Source organism: Labeo rohita, chromosome 17, assembly GCF_022985175.1.
Source record: "Labeo rohita strain BAU-BD-2019 chromosome 17, IGBB_LRoh.1.0, whole genome shotgun sequence".
NCBI classification, from domain to species: domain Eukaryota; kingdom Metazoa; phylum Chordata; class Actinopteri; order Cypriniformes; family Cyprinidae; genus Labeo; species Labeo rohita.
The window spans coordinates 28,307,920-28,320,250 of record NC_066885.1 but is presented as its reverse complement, the minus strand read 5'-3'; the positions used below and the strand labels follow the sequence as shown (position 1 = coordinate 28,320,250).

At 37.1% G+C, this 12,331-nt stretch overlaps 2 protein-coding genes across 7 annotated transcripts in view; one reads left to right on the top strand and one right to left on the bottom strand.

Moving 5' to 3' along the window:
- Window positions 1-12,176, bottom strand: part of atg2b (autophagy related 2B) — a 27,895-nt gene extending 15,719 nt beyond the window's left edge. For 3 of the 5 annotated variants that reach the window (XM_051132691.1, XM_051132694.1, XM_051132692.1), the window contains exons 1-20: window positions 11,923-12,176; window positions 10,443-10,632; window positions 10,013-10,175; window positions 8,447-8,599; window positions 8,181-8,283; window positions 7,923-8,085; window positions 7,568-7,747; window positions 6,376-6,472; window positions 6,089-6,261; window positions 5,841-6,002; window positions 5,606-5,717; window positions 5,267-5,510; window positions 3,357-3,513; window positions 3,171-3,263; window positions 2,824-3,012; window positions 2,460-2,733; window positions 865-973; window positions 545-752; window positions 314-456; window positions 66-223 (exon numbers count right to left, since the gene is read on the bottom strand). In XM_051132691.1, coding sequence (XP_050988648.1) covers window positions 66-223; window positions 314-456; window positions 545-752; window positions 865-973; window positions 2,460-2,733; window positions 2,824-3,012; window positions 3,171-3,263; window positions 3,357-3,513; window positions 5,267-5,510; window positions 5,606-5,717; window positions 5,841-6,002; window positions 6,089-6,261; window positions 6,376-6,472; window positions 7,568-7,747; window positions 7,923-8,085; window positions 8,181-8,283; window positions 8,447-8,599; window positions 10,013-10,175; window positions 10,443-10,604 — 3,043 coding nt within the window. In that variant the 5' untranslated portion in view covers window positions 10,605-10,632; window positions 11,923-12,176. Of the gene's footprint in view, window positions 1-65; window positions 224-313; window positions 457-544; window positions 753-864; window positions 974-2,459; window positions 2,734-2,823; window positions 3,013-3,170; window positions 3,264-3,356; window positions 3,514-5,266; window positions 5,511-5,605; window positions 5,718-5,840; window positions 6,003-6,087; window positions 6,262-6,375; window positions 6,473-7,567; window positions 7,748-7,922; window positions 8,086-8,180; window positions 8,284-8,446; window positions 8,600-10,012; window positions 10,176-10,442; window positions 10,633-11,922 lie in introns of all 5 variants that reach the window. The other 2 variants (XM_051132693.1, XM_051132695.1) reach the window with 2 other exon arrangements.
- Window positions 12,177-12,202: 26 nt separating this feature from the next.
- gskip (gsk3b interacting protein) overlaps window positions 12,203-12,331 on the top strand; it is a 6,105-nt gene continuing 5,976 nt past the window's right edge. The window contains exon 1 of one of the 2 annotated variants that reach the window (XM_051132699.1): window positions 12,203-12,331. In XM_051132699.1, coding sequence (XP_050988656.1) covers window positions 12,329-12,331 — 3 coding nt within the window. In that variant the 5' untranslated portion in view covers window positions 12,203-12,328. The other variant, XM_051132698.1, reaches the window with a different exon arrangement.

The following is a 12,331-nucleotide window of genomic DNA, read 5'->3' as shown; positions in this document are numbered from 1 at the left end:
TATGTTCATGCATTTCTGTTCTAATACTAAATATTCAACTGAGCAGAAGGGGAAATGTTCTTTACCCTCAGGGCCAGTAGATCTGAACTGACTGAAACTGTCTTTGCTGTAGGTGTTAATGAGTTGACTGGCTACAGACAGACCCACACCATATGGGATATTCTCCACTGTCTCTACTGGAGATGGAGCAGTGGGTTCCCACAGAAGCAGGTCATTATTAATTCTGAAAAAAGAGCACATTGTTGCTGATTGTGTATGACGAGTGCAGTTTCACCTATGATTTTATTTTCTATTTTCTTCATGCATTAATTACCTGTTGTGTAGTTTTTCATAAAAGCCTTTATTGGGCAAAGAAAGCTGCACGTTGGGAAAAAACAGCTCAAGGATATAGCGGGTGTTGCTCATAGTTTTTTCCTGGAATTCTGTCATCTCCACCACATCTCCTGGGATGACCATCTGTGTGATGCAGAAAGTTATTACCCATAATTAATTATTGATAATTAATAACATGGTCACATATATCAGACAATAAAAATCTCTATACCTCCTCATTCTCATACATAACACGTCGTGAGGAAAAGGGGGACGGCTCTGGTTTTCCAAAATCACACACATCCTTCAGGGAGTGGGCGGCTCCTTCTTCTTCCTCCTCTTCTTCTTGTGAGTGACCGTCTGCTTCTTCCTCTTCTTCCTCAGCTGTTACACGCTCTAAGATGGAGCGCACAGCCATGGGGTTCACTTTCAGAACCACTCTGAATGGATACAGAACAGAACATATTTTAGTTTCTGTATTTTGATGAATTTTATCAGTAAGGATCCATAGAACGACCATGAACAAAACAGGATACATAGAGCACACCATACCTGGGCCAGTCAAATTTGCCACAGTCGGAGGATGTCATGTCCTCCTCCATGGTGTTAGCTACTCGTAAGAACCTGGCTGCAGGATGATCTTTGTCTTCTTGGAATGATCCTAATGGAATAGAAAACACACTGTACATTTAACAGCGTGTTAAAATACAAATGTATAGTAACGTCAAAAGCTTTGCTTAGAAATAGGTTTTGTATTTAGTATCTGCAATATACAGTTGAGGTCAAAAGTTTACATACACCTTGCAGAATCTGCAAAATGTTAATTATTTTACCATCTATCATATTTACCATTTATCAAACGCATACTATTTATTTAGTGCTGACCTGAATAAGATATTTCACATAAAAGATGATACATATAGTCCACAAGAGAAAATAATGCTTGAATTTATAAAAATGACCCTGTTCAAAAGTTTACATACACTTGATTCTTACTGTGTTGTTACCTGAATGATCTACAGCTTTTTTTTTTTTTTTTTTTTTTAATAGTTGTTCATGAGTCCCTTCCTTGTCCTGAACAGTTAAACTGCCTGCTGTTCTTCAGAAAAAATCCTTCAGGTCCCACAAAATTCTTCGGTTTTTCAGCATTTTTGTGTATTTTAACCCTTTCCAACAGTGACTGTATGATTTTGAGATCCATCTTTTCACACTGAGGACAACTGAGGGAATCACATGGAACTATTACAGAAGGTTCAAAAACTCACTGATGCTCCAGAAGGAAAATCAATGCATTAAGGGCCAGGGGTGTAAACTTTTGAACAAAATGAAGATATGTACATTTTTCTTATTTTGCCTAAATGTCATAGTTTTGTCATTTAGTACTGCTCTTTAGAAGCTACAGAAGATACTTTGATGTTTCCCCAGATACAAATAAATTAAATTTACCCTGATCTTCAAATTCAAAAAGTTTTCACCCCTGGCTCTTAATGCATTGTGTTTCCTTCTGAAGCATCAGTGAGCAATTGAACCTTCTGTAATAGTTGCACATGAGTACCTCAGTTCTCCGTAGTGTGAAAAAAAGGATCTCAAAACAAAAGATGAATCACTAAACAAACAGATTATTCAGGTAACACAGTATTAAAAATCAAATGTTTGTAAACTATTGAATGAGGTCATTTTTAAAAACTCAACTATTATTTTCTCTTGTGGACTACATGTAAACATCTTTTATGTGAAATATCTTATTCAGGTCAGTACTAAATAAAAATAACATGCATTTTGTATAATCATTCTTATTTCTGTAATACAACTAACATTTTGCAGATTCTGCAAGGTGTATGTAAACTTTTGACCTCAACTGTATAAGAAGATAATTGTAATATTAGCATATCATCATTTGTTAACATTTTTTTTTTTTGGCATACTCAATTAGCTTTTACTTTTTAGCATCTTCTGGATAATCCATTGGTGCCATTATACTGTAAAGGCAGTCATGTTTGTTTTTAATTTTTCTGCACAGACCACAAGAAACAAGAAAACTATACAGAAACCAGCCAGTTTCCTTGTCTCTTAGTACAAATTGAAAATGCAAAGATGCAAGATTTTTTTATGCTTTGACCAGGATGGCTCTGTCTATAAAGTAGTACCGTTGAGCTCTTTGAAAGTGAGCTCCATCTTAGTCTGCTCTGATGAGTTTCCTCCAGTGAACTCCGTCTTGAGCTCCAGATCCTCCAGCTCCAGCTGCAGCAGCTCTTTCTGCAGTGACTTCTTAAACCATGGACCCCTCTCCTGATCCGACCGCAGGTCTGGGATTGGAAACCGCACCACTAGCACCAGTAGAGGTGCATTTATTGACACAGACACGTGGCAGTGTGCTGGGGTACGACTATCATCCAGGAAGACCTCTGCAAAGGCCTTATGCTTGTGAGGAAACACAAAACACCATAAGATGCAAACAGATGCAAATAAATTAAAATAAAGTACAGAGAAAGTGTTGTTAAAGTTACTTACCAGACTGACGTGTTTATTGTATGAGGTGTACATGTGAGATGCCATCATCTCTGTGGTAACCAGTTTCTGAGGCTGGAGTAGAGAGTTGAGCCTGTCTACAATGCTGACATCACACTCTGAGCGCACTTTACCTAGCTCCACCTGCAGTTCTGCCCTACGTGGTATAGTACTTAGACGTACCTGCCCGCCCTGATAAAAAAAAAAAAAATTAAAAAAGGGGAATGAAAACTTCTAAATTGAACAATTAATGCAACAAGTGAAGCATTAAATATCCAGTCAAAGACCTAATCATATGGTCATTTACTTTCACATGAGGAAGAGACTTCAGCAATATTTCAGGAAGTTACCTGCGGGCCTCTGCGTTCTGTTAGTTTGTAGAGTAAATGTAGGCATATAGGAGGTGGAGAATCAGTACTGGCTGAGACATCGAATGTAAGAAGCTAATATTTGACACAAGAGACAAAGATCATTGTTATTATATTAGAGAACTATTCTGTGCACATATTATGTTTGTTAACTGACAAAAAAAACACCTCTGTGTACTGGGCTCCACTCTGTGTAGTGTGGCTGTCAGTAGAGTACAGACATTCTAAAAGCTCCAGCTGGCTCAGAGAGAGATCTGTGTTTAGCGTACGTACACTGGAGCCTTGACAGTGCTCGTACGTCACCTTTAATCCCTGACCAATGAACCTGAAGATGAAAAAATGCATTTTAAATTTTCTGCTATCTTCAGTGGCATGCCCAAGCATAGGTTAAGTATGGTGTTCCACAAGGCACGGTCTTAGGTCCTTTCTTGTTCCCTTTGACATGCTAATTTTTTTAAACATTTATTTACCTACATTGCATACGAAGAGTATCACATGTGCATAGGTATTCACAGCCTTTGCTCAATCACCTTTGGCACAAATTACAGCCTCAAGTCTTTTTGAGTATGATGCTACAAGCTTTGCACACCTATTTTTGGGCAGTTTCTCCCATTCTTCTTTGCAGGACTTCTCAAGCTCCATCAGGTTGGATGGAAAGTATCAGTTCACAGCCATTTTCAGATCTCTCCAGAGATGTTCAATTGGTTTCAAGTCTGGGCTCTGGCTGGGCCATTCAAGGACATTCACAGTGTTGTCCCGTATTCACTCCTGTGTTATCTTGCCTGTGTGCTTAGGGTTGTTGTCCTGTTGAAAGATGAACCATCGCTCCAGTCTGAGGTCCAGAGTGCTCTGGAGCAGGTTTTCATCAAGGCTGTCTCTGCACATTGCTGTATTCATCTTTCCCTCAATCCTGACTGGTCTCCCAGTTCCTATCGCTGAAAAACATCTCTACAGCACCATGCTGTCACCACCATGCTTCACTGTAGGGGTGGTATTGGCCAGGTGATGAGCGGTGCCTGGTTTCCTCCAGACATGACGCTTGGCATTCAGGCCAAAGAGTTTAATCTTTGTTTCATCAGACAAGAGAATTTTGTTTCGCATTGTCTGAGAGTCCTTCAGGTGCATTTTGGCAAACTCCAGGCAGGCTGTCATGTGCCTTTTATTGAGGAGTGGCTTCCATCTGGCCACTCTACCATACAAGACCTGATTGGTGGAGTGCTGCAGAGACAGTTGTTCTTCTGGAAAGTTCTCCTTTCTCCACAGAGAAATGCTGGAGCTCTTTCAGAGTGACCATCGGGTTCTTTGTCACCTCCCTGACTAACGTCCTTCTCCTCCGATCGCTCAGTTCGGTTCCAAACTTCTTCCATTTCTGTACCCTTTCCCAGATCTGTGCCTTGATACAATCCTGTCTCAGAGGTCTACAGACAATTCCTTGGACTTCATGGATTGGTTTGTGCTCTGACATACACTGTTAACTGTGGGACATTATATAGACGTGTGTGCCTTTCCAAATCATGTCCAATCAACTGAATTTACCACAGATGGACTGCAATCAACTTGTACAAACATCTCAAGGATGATCAGTGAAAACAGGATACACCTGAGCTCAATTTTGAGGGTCACGGCAAAGGCTGTGAATACTTATGTACATGTTAATTTTTTTATCTTTTTTTTTTTTTTTTTTAAATACATTTGCAAAGATTTCAAACAAACTTCTTTCACGTTGTCATTATGGGGTATTGTTTGTAGAATTTTAAGCAAAACAATGAATGTAATGCATTTTGGAATAAGGCTGTAACATAACAAAATGTGAAAAAAGTGAAGTGCTGTGAATACTTTCCGGATGCACTGTATTACTTACATTGTTATGTTAATAACCAACAGATTTAAATTTACTTTAGACCAGTAACAAGATTCAGTTTTCCCAGTCAATGGATCGCATTAAAGGCATTAAAGACTGACCGCAAAGTTATTGCTGTTCCACCTCCCTCTCATCTCTGACATCCAATGCCACCCATCCAAGTAAGGGATGTTTCCTTGACCACTATCCTGAAATTTAGTTTAAAGTGAAACCTTACCTGAGATGATCATGTGGACAGGCTTCATCAAAGACAGTTCGTGATTGGAGGAAACTCCCAGCAGGAAGTTGATTTACAGACAGGATACGGAAAAACTCTGAAGCCATTGGTGCGAGAGGATTACGGGAGGAGTCTGGCGGTGGGAGGGGGTCAATATGGAGGACAGACAAGCAGAGACTGCCCACTGTTAGCCTGAGTACCAGCTCAGGCCTGGACTCATCGCAGTGGCCTTTAGTTGGATGAGCTAGAGATCACACATAGGGTAGAGTTGTGATTGTATAAAAATAGTCATAAGGTTAAAAAATAAACATAAATCATAAAGCTGATAATGGGACACACATGTCTGGCGGACCATCTTGTGGGTAAGCTGAGAATCTCTGGAAAGCTGTGGCATCTCATTTGTCTGTTTCTCCTTCTGTCTTGGAACGTCCATGTATTCATCCCACACCGTCTAGGGAATGTGTCCAAAAGTTTTGCACTTGTAATATCATAAACAGCCAACAAATGGTGACATAACTGATCATTTAACACTAATTATTAAACACAGAGTTCAATGTAAAAAGCGGTGACCTACGGTTACATTTCCAGATGGCGACTCCCCCAGGGAGGCAGAGTAGTTGCTATTTACAGACAAATCTAGATCCACAGTGGGCGGATCCCCAAGAGGAGGCAAAGATGATAGGCTGTGAGACATATCCATATCAGCCATGGAGAAAAAGACGTCCTCTGCCCGACCAATAGGAAAGGAAACAAATTAAATATGTAGTTAAGGGGCGCAGAAAAAGAATGTATAAGTAAAAGATGTCATGTGCTAAACTAACCTCTGCTGGACACCGTTCTGGTTGTCTGGCTTTCAAACAGGTCCTGGTCAGCGGCACCTGTTATGGTGTCTTTCTTCAGGCAGCGGTTGAGCTCCATGTGGAGGCGATACTCATCCTCCTGCTGCATGGGCCGACTCTTCCTGTCCTTTCCTATAGCAGACCACTCCTGTCCAGCTGTATATAAGCAATAAAATAAAACCAGTCGTCACGTTCACTGGAAACCATTTATAGCTGAATGTATTTAACGAGGAAACCATATGGGCAAATCAAAAAAGAAAAATGTGTCACCTGAGCTGGAGAAAACCCCAAACATGTCCAGTAAGAGGTGGACTTGTTGTGGTGAAAGCAGCATGATTAGAGAATCAAACTGCCCATCAATATCCAACTGTGAAAAGACCAGTTGTTAAATTTTATTGTTAAAAAAAATTCATTATTCCTTTTATTTTAACAAAAATATTAGATGAGGACACTTTAAGGATCAATTCAAATTTTCAACCAGCTTTAAAGTGTTACATTTTTTGAAAAAGGGAAGGCTATGCCATTTTTCTTTGGTTGCTCTAGTCATCCAAGACCAATTTCATGATTTTTTTTTCTTTCAGGTTTCTACTGCATAGACCGTAAAGTTTTATTAAAGCCAATCTTGGTCATTTCCCCCCTTAACATCAATGCATTAGTTAAGAAAATTATCACACAAAGTGACATTTATTTTAAAGAAAAATACAAGACGACAAAATTTAATAACAGAAATACTATTAAAAATGAAGACAAAAAGAATTTAAATACTATCTGGTTGTCAATCACAGTGGATGGATTCACTTGGGAAGTTAATCAATGCAATATATTTATACCAAGGAAGACTTCAAATGTATGAAGACTTAATGTAAATTTGTAATCGCGTGGTATACGCACTAGGGTTGTGACGGTGAGGAAAGTTTCCCACCAGTTAATATACATGTGTTCACACCAGTTTTACCAGTATCACCGTGGGTGGGTGGGGAGGAGTTTTCTCTCTTTTCCTTGCTTTTCATCGCTTTTAAATACCTTAAAAGCAGTGTGCGCATTTTACTTTCACTTTCAAATTAGCGTCAACTCGCCGTAAAGTAACTGTTCGTTTTTAGTTCATTTGAATATTCCCTCTTTTCCTTGCTTTTCAATAGCGTAAAAGCTCTGTGCGCATTTTACTGTAACTTTTGAATTAGTGGCAATCCAGCAACAATTGTTTGAATGTAATTCGAGCAACAACAAAATACAACGTCAAACTCACTTATAAACTCACTGTAACTTTTTTAGAACTTATAACAATAACTTTTATTAACAAAATGAATAAAATAAATAAAAACTGTGGTAAGAAACATAGTATGTTTATTAGCAAAATTAATAAAAAAGTTTGGAGACCATACACCCTGATGTCCAATAAAATTAATAAATTACAAGTTGCAAGTCATCACCGTCTATCGCAGCAAGCCTAATGTCCACCCACCTTAGCTCCGGGCATGGCTTCATTTTGCTTCAGAACCACGGACAGCTCCAGTTTCCCGCTAAGACAGCCCACTTGCACTGGCTCAAATGGTGTACTGGAAGACACAGGTTCTGGGAACTGAGGGTGAGGCTCACAGATGATTTTTGGGTTCCAACTCGGTGAAAGCTTGGGTTCAGTCTCCTTTAATGTATACAGAACATGTCTTAGCAGGCTTTGGAATTGTACTGCTACAGAGCAACAAAAATGTTTTAATTTAGCTATAAGTTATTGTACTGCTATAAGGTCAGATTAGGTTGAGGTTGCACAACTATTTATGGATGATGATTTTTAATTATAATAGAACAGATAAACCTACTGTTTGCGTGGGGGATGATTTAAGGCCGGCACGTGCCGATTCTGAAAACTCATCCCAGAACACAGAGGCACCTTCCAGAGTGAGGTTTTTATGTGCAAATGTAGTGGGCTGATGGATGTTGACACTGGAGCCCTCCTCCACGCTCTCATCACAGTAAATCATCCTAAATATCACAAAACGTACAGACAGCATGATGATTTGAAAGAAAACATATCATGTTGTAATATCAAAATATTTAGTTACATCTCTAGAACTTACTTATTGATTCGGAGTTCAAGGGCAATGCCAGTTTTAGAATTTTCAGGAACGTGTTCCATCCGCAGGACAGTATCCACAAAAGTGACCTTGACTCTTCTCAACACTAACAGAGAGAAAGGGGAAAGGATCAGTCATTGAACAGGAATAAATAAAAGACAAAATCTGATTTAGCAGCTCTATAAAACATTTAGGAAATCAATCAGTTAATGAATAAATAAATAAACTGTATATTTAAATGATTTTATGGTCTACAGGAAGATGCATACCTGTCTCAATAGTCTCAGCAAATTTTTCCAGACCCTCCAGAGGTTGGAGGCTCTCTCCCTGATCATCAGTGAGTCTTTGGCTTAAACACTCTTTGGCCAGCTGCATACTGCTGGTCATGAAGCTGGACCAGCACATGGGCTCCATGCCTGATGCTAAAAAAGATTTACAATGGACATTAAGACAACATTAAGGTTGACATCAAATGGAAATGCACCCTATGTATTTTCTAAATAAATCCTATGAAATTAGTTTATTGTGAACAAATAATTTGTACATACACTACCAGCCAAAAGTTTTTGAACAGTAAGATTTTAGTGTTCTTTAAAGAAGTCTCTTCTGCTCTCCAAGCCTGCATTTATTTGATCCAAAGTACAGCAAAAACAGTAACATTCTGAAATGCTTTTACTATTTAAAATACCTGTTTTCTATTTGAATAGATTTTAAAATGTAATTTATTCCTGTGATTTCAAAGTTTAATTTTTAGCATCATTACTCCAGTAACATGATTCTTCAGAAATCATTCAAATATTCTGATTTGCTGCTCAAGAAACATTTATTATTATAATTATGTTGAAAACAGCTAGAATTTTCCAGCTCTTTTTTTTTTTTTTGATGAACAGAAATTTCAGAACAGCATTTGTCTGACGGAGAAATCTTCTGTAACACTAGAAATGTCTTTATCATTGCTTTCGATCAATTTAAAGCATTCTTGATATATAACAGTAAATAAATAAAATAAAATACTGACTCAAAGCTTTTGAATGATATAGTGTATAATGTCAGATAAATTCTGATCTTTGTATCTTTCTATTTATCAAAGAATTATTTTAAATAATATTTAAATAAGATAATAATTAAAAAAAGGATCATGTAACACTGAAGACTGGAGTAATGTTGCAGAAAATTTATTCTCACAGAAATAAATGACATTTTAAAATATATTAAAATAGAAAACAGTTATTTTAAATAGTAAAAATATTTCAAAATTTTACTGTTTTTTGCTGTACTTTGAAAATAAATAAATGCAGGCTTGGTGAACAGAAGAGACTTCTTTTTTAAAAAAACAACATTAAAAATCTTACTGCTAAAAAAAAAAAAAAAAAAACATTTAACTGGTAATATATATTTCTTTTTTATATTTGACTTCACACTTTTTAACTGAAATATGAGAGATGAGATCTCTCCTCCTACAAACAACTGCAAGCTTGCATTCAGATCTCCCTCTAATCATCAAATGATATTTATTTTCCAATATTCTGTTTCACTCAGATGTACATCTACTTGTTACATCTCAACTTTAAAATAAATGTACAGAGAAAGTAAAGAAAAAAAAGTATTATGAAATAATTTCATTAAATTCAATATAAAATTTTTTAGAAGATACATTATTAAAAATAAAACAGTATACAATATAAAGAATCAAATATGAATAAATTAGAGAGTAAAAATATTGTAAATAAGAACAAACACAGAATTTTTGAATATGTAGCACTGCAATCAATACATCAGTCAAATTCATGACATGCCATCTGAAAAGAATGCAGTTTTAAAGATGAGTTTCCTACCCATTCGAGGTCTTGGCCTGAACACCATCTCCAAGCCCCTTACTTCCAGTGCACAGTTGTCCTGGAGCAGTGAGGCCCATGGCACAGTTAGAGAAATGGCCTGGATGAAGCCCTCACTCACCTCAAATGGAGCATCCACAGACTCCAGGATCTCATTCAGGGACTGAAGATGCATGAAATATGAAAGTTACTAATGGTCCACAGTGTATAAAAGTCTTTTTTAATGATTACTTGTGGATAAGTTGAAAATACTATCAAGAAAACCACTCCCAGTTATATCCACTAATGAAAAGTGAGATCCCATTAGTGCAGGAATAAGATAAGACATCTTTAATCAAATTTCCATTTAATTATGTGTTCAGCTGAGTCAGGTGCATGGTATAATCTAAGAATCAAAATGGGGTCAATAGCACAAATGTACAGAACGTACCCATTTGTCCAGCGGCACTTGAGCAAGAGAACCCGTGCCTTGATAGAGGTCTAGACTAAGCTGATCCAAACTGAGCTTCTCCTGGAGGAAATTACCAAGATATCGATGCAGCAGGTACCTGCAGGCCCGCTTCTTAATAGACTCAGAAAATGGCCAAGGCATCCTGACCGGCTTTTGGGTTCAGTGTGTACTGAAAAAAAATTAAGACATTAAGACATTACATTTTTGTAAATATTTGAAATTAGATTTTATTTTGATTAGAATTTCAGTAATTTTGTTATGTGTTCTTAGGATTTGTATTATTGCTTTCATTTTTATTGTTTTAATTTTTTAACTATGTCTATAAATAATTAGTTATTAGTTGTAGCTTTTTTTAGTACTTAAACTTAAAGGGATAGTTCAACCAAAAATGAAGATTCTCTCATTAATTACTCACCCTCATGTTGTTCCAAACCTGCAAGACCTTTGTTCATCTTCTGAACACAAATTAAGATATTTTTGATGAAATCCGAGAGAATGACATGAGGGTGAGTAATTTTCATTTTTGGGTGAACTTTACCTTTAAGCTAAAGGAATATGAGAAATAAAATAGGGCTTATTAACCTCAGGAAAAAAGAAATTAAAAAATAAAAATAAGCCTCAGGAAAATATGAGTATTTTTTTTTCTTCTCTAATAATTATTTTATTTCAGTTAGCATTTATTTTATTTCAAGTAGCAAAAAAAAAAAAAAAAAAAAAAAAAAAAATATATATATATATATATATATATATATTTTTTTTTTTTTTTTTAGTTAACGATAATCATCCTGATTCCAGTTAAACATTAGTTTGCATTAAGCTTGAACAGTATGCATTAAAGTCAGACAATCTATAAAACACATAATATACACAAGTGTCAAAAATCCTTCTGGGATTTATTAAATAAATCTTTATCCTCAGGGACTCCAACACTGTTTTGCTGGAAACACACCCACACAATTATTCAGTGAAGGGCTGTTGATGACAATCTTTCAGTATAAACATACATTCTGACACTAGCTGACTAATGCAGACCTCCAACTGATGTGGCTGTCTGAACAAATTACATCTGCAGAACTAGTAATTCAATACACTGATGCAAAGGACTTCTAGAGCCTAAGATTACATTGTCAAACCCATCAACTGACAGTAAATGACTGGCATTAACTCTAGTACTCTAGTACTATAGCATCAGAAAGTCTGGTTATGATGATTTAATTATAAATGGCATGCAGTTGTACTTGTTTGTCTGGCATGACTGACGTTCCTGTCTGGCCCATATCTACATATACAGTATGATGACCACCACTGTTTGCGCAATTCCCTTAAGGTTAGTGAGTTTGTTTGGTAGCTAACAATGCCAAATCATAGAGTCACGCTGAACAACAGCAAAAAAGGGCTACGTTTTGACCGTCTCTGCTGTGGCCATTCAAAATCAGAATGACAAAGGTAAATAACTTACCTGTATTACAAAATAGCTGACTAACCGTTGTTCCTTGGCTTAGGGTGAACTAGCATGCTGGCTAAACACAATCCTTCATATCTTCAATCAAGTTTGTCTATTCAACTGCTGCATCGCTTAGTAATAACAGCTATATTAAACTGAAGATGGGAGTCCTCGTGTGCATTATGAGTGGCTGTCGGATCGTGTGAAAGCAGCATCTCTGTTTGTCTGCTTATAAGGCTAATGATGATGTTTACAAACACGCTCGTGACTGCGCACTCTCTTGCGCGCTGCTCCACGCGGTGTGTTCACGAGCATCCGCTCTGCGCAGCGACTGCACAGATCATCCACGCAGCTACAGGAAAGTGTTATTTTTACTACAGACCAGAAGATTTTTTTATAAAAACAGTAAATCGCTTTATTTATG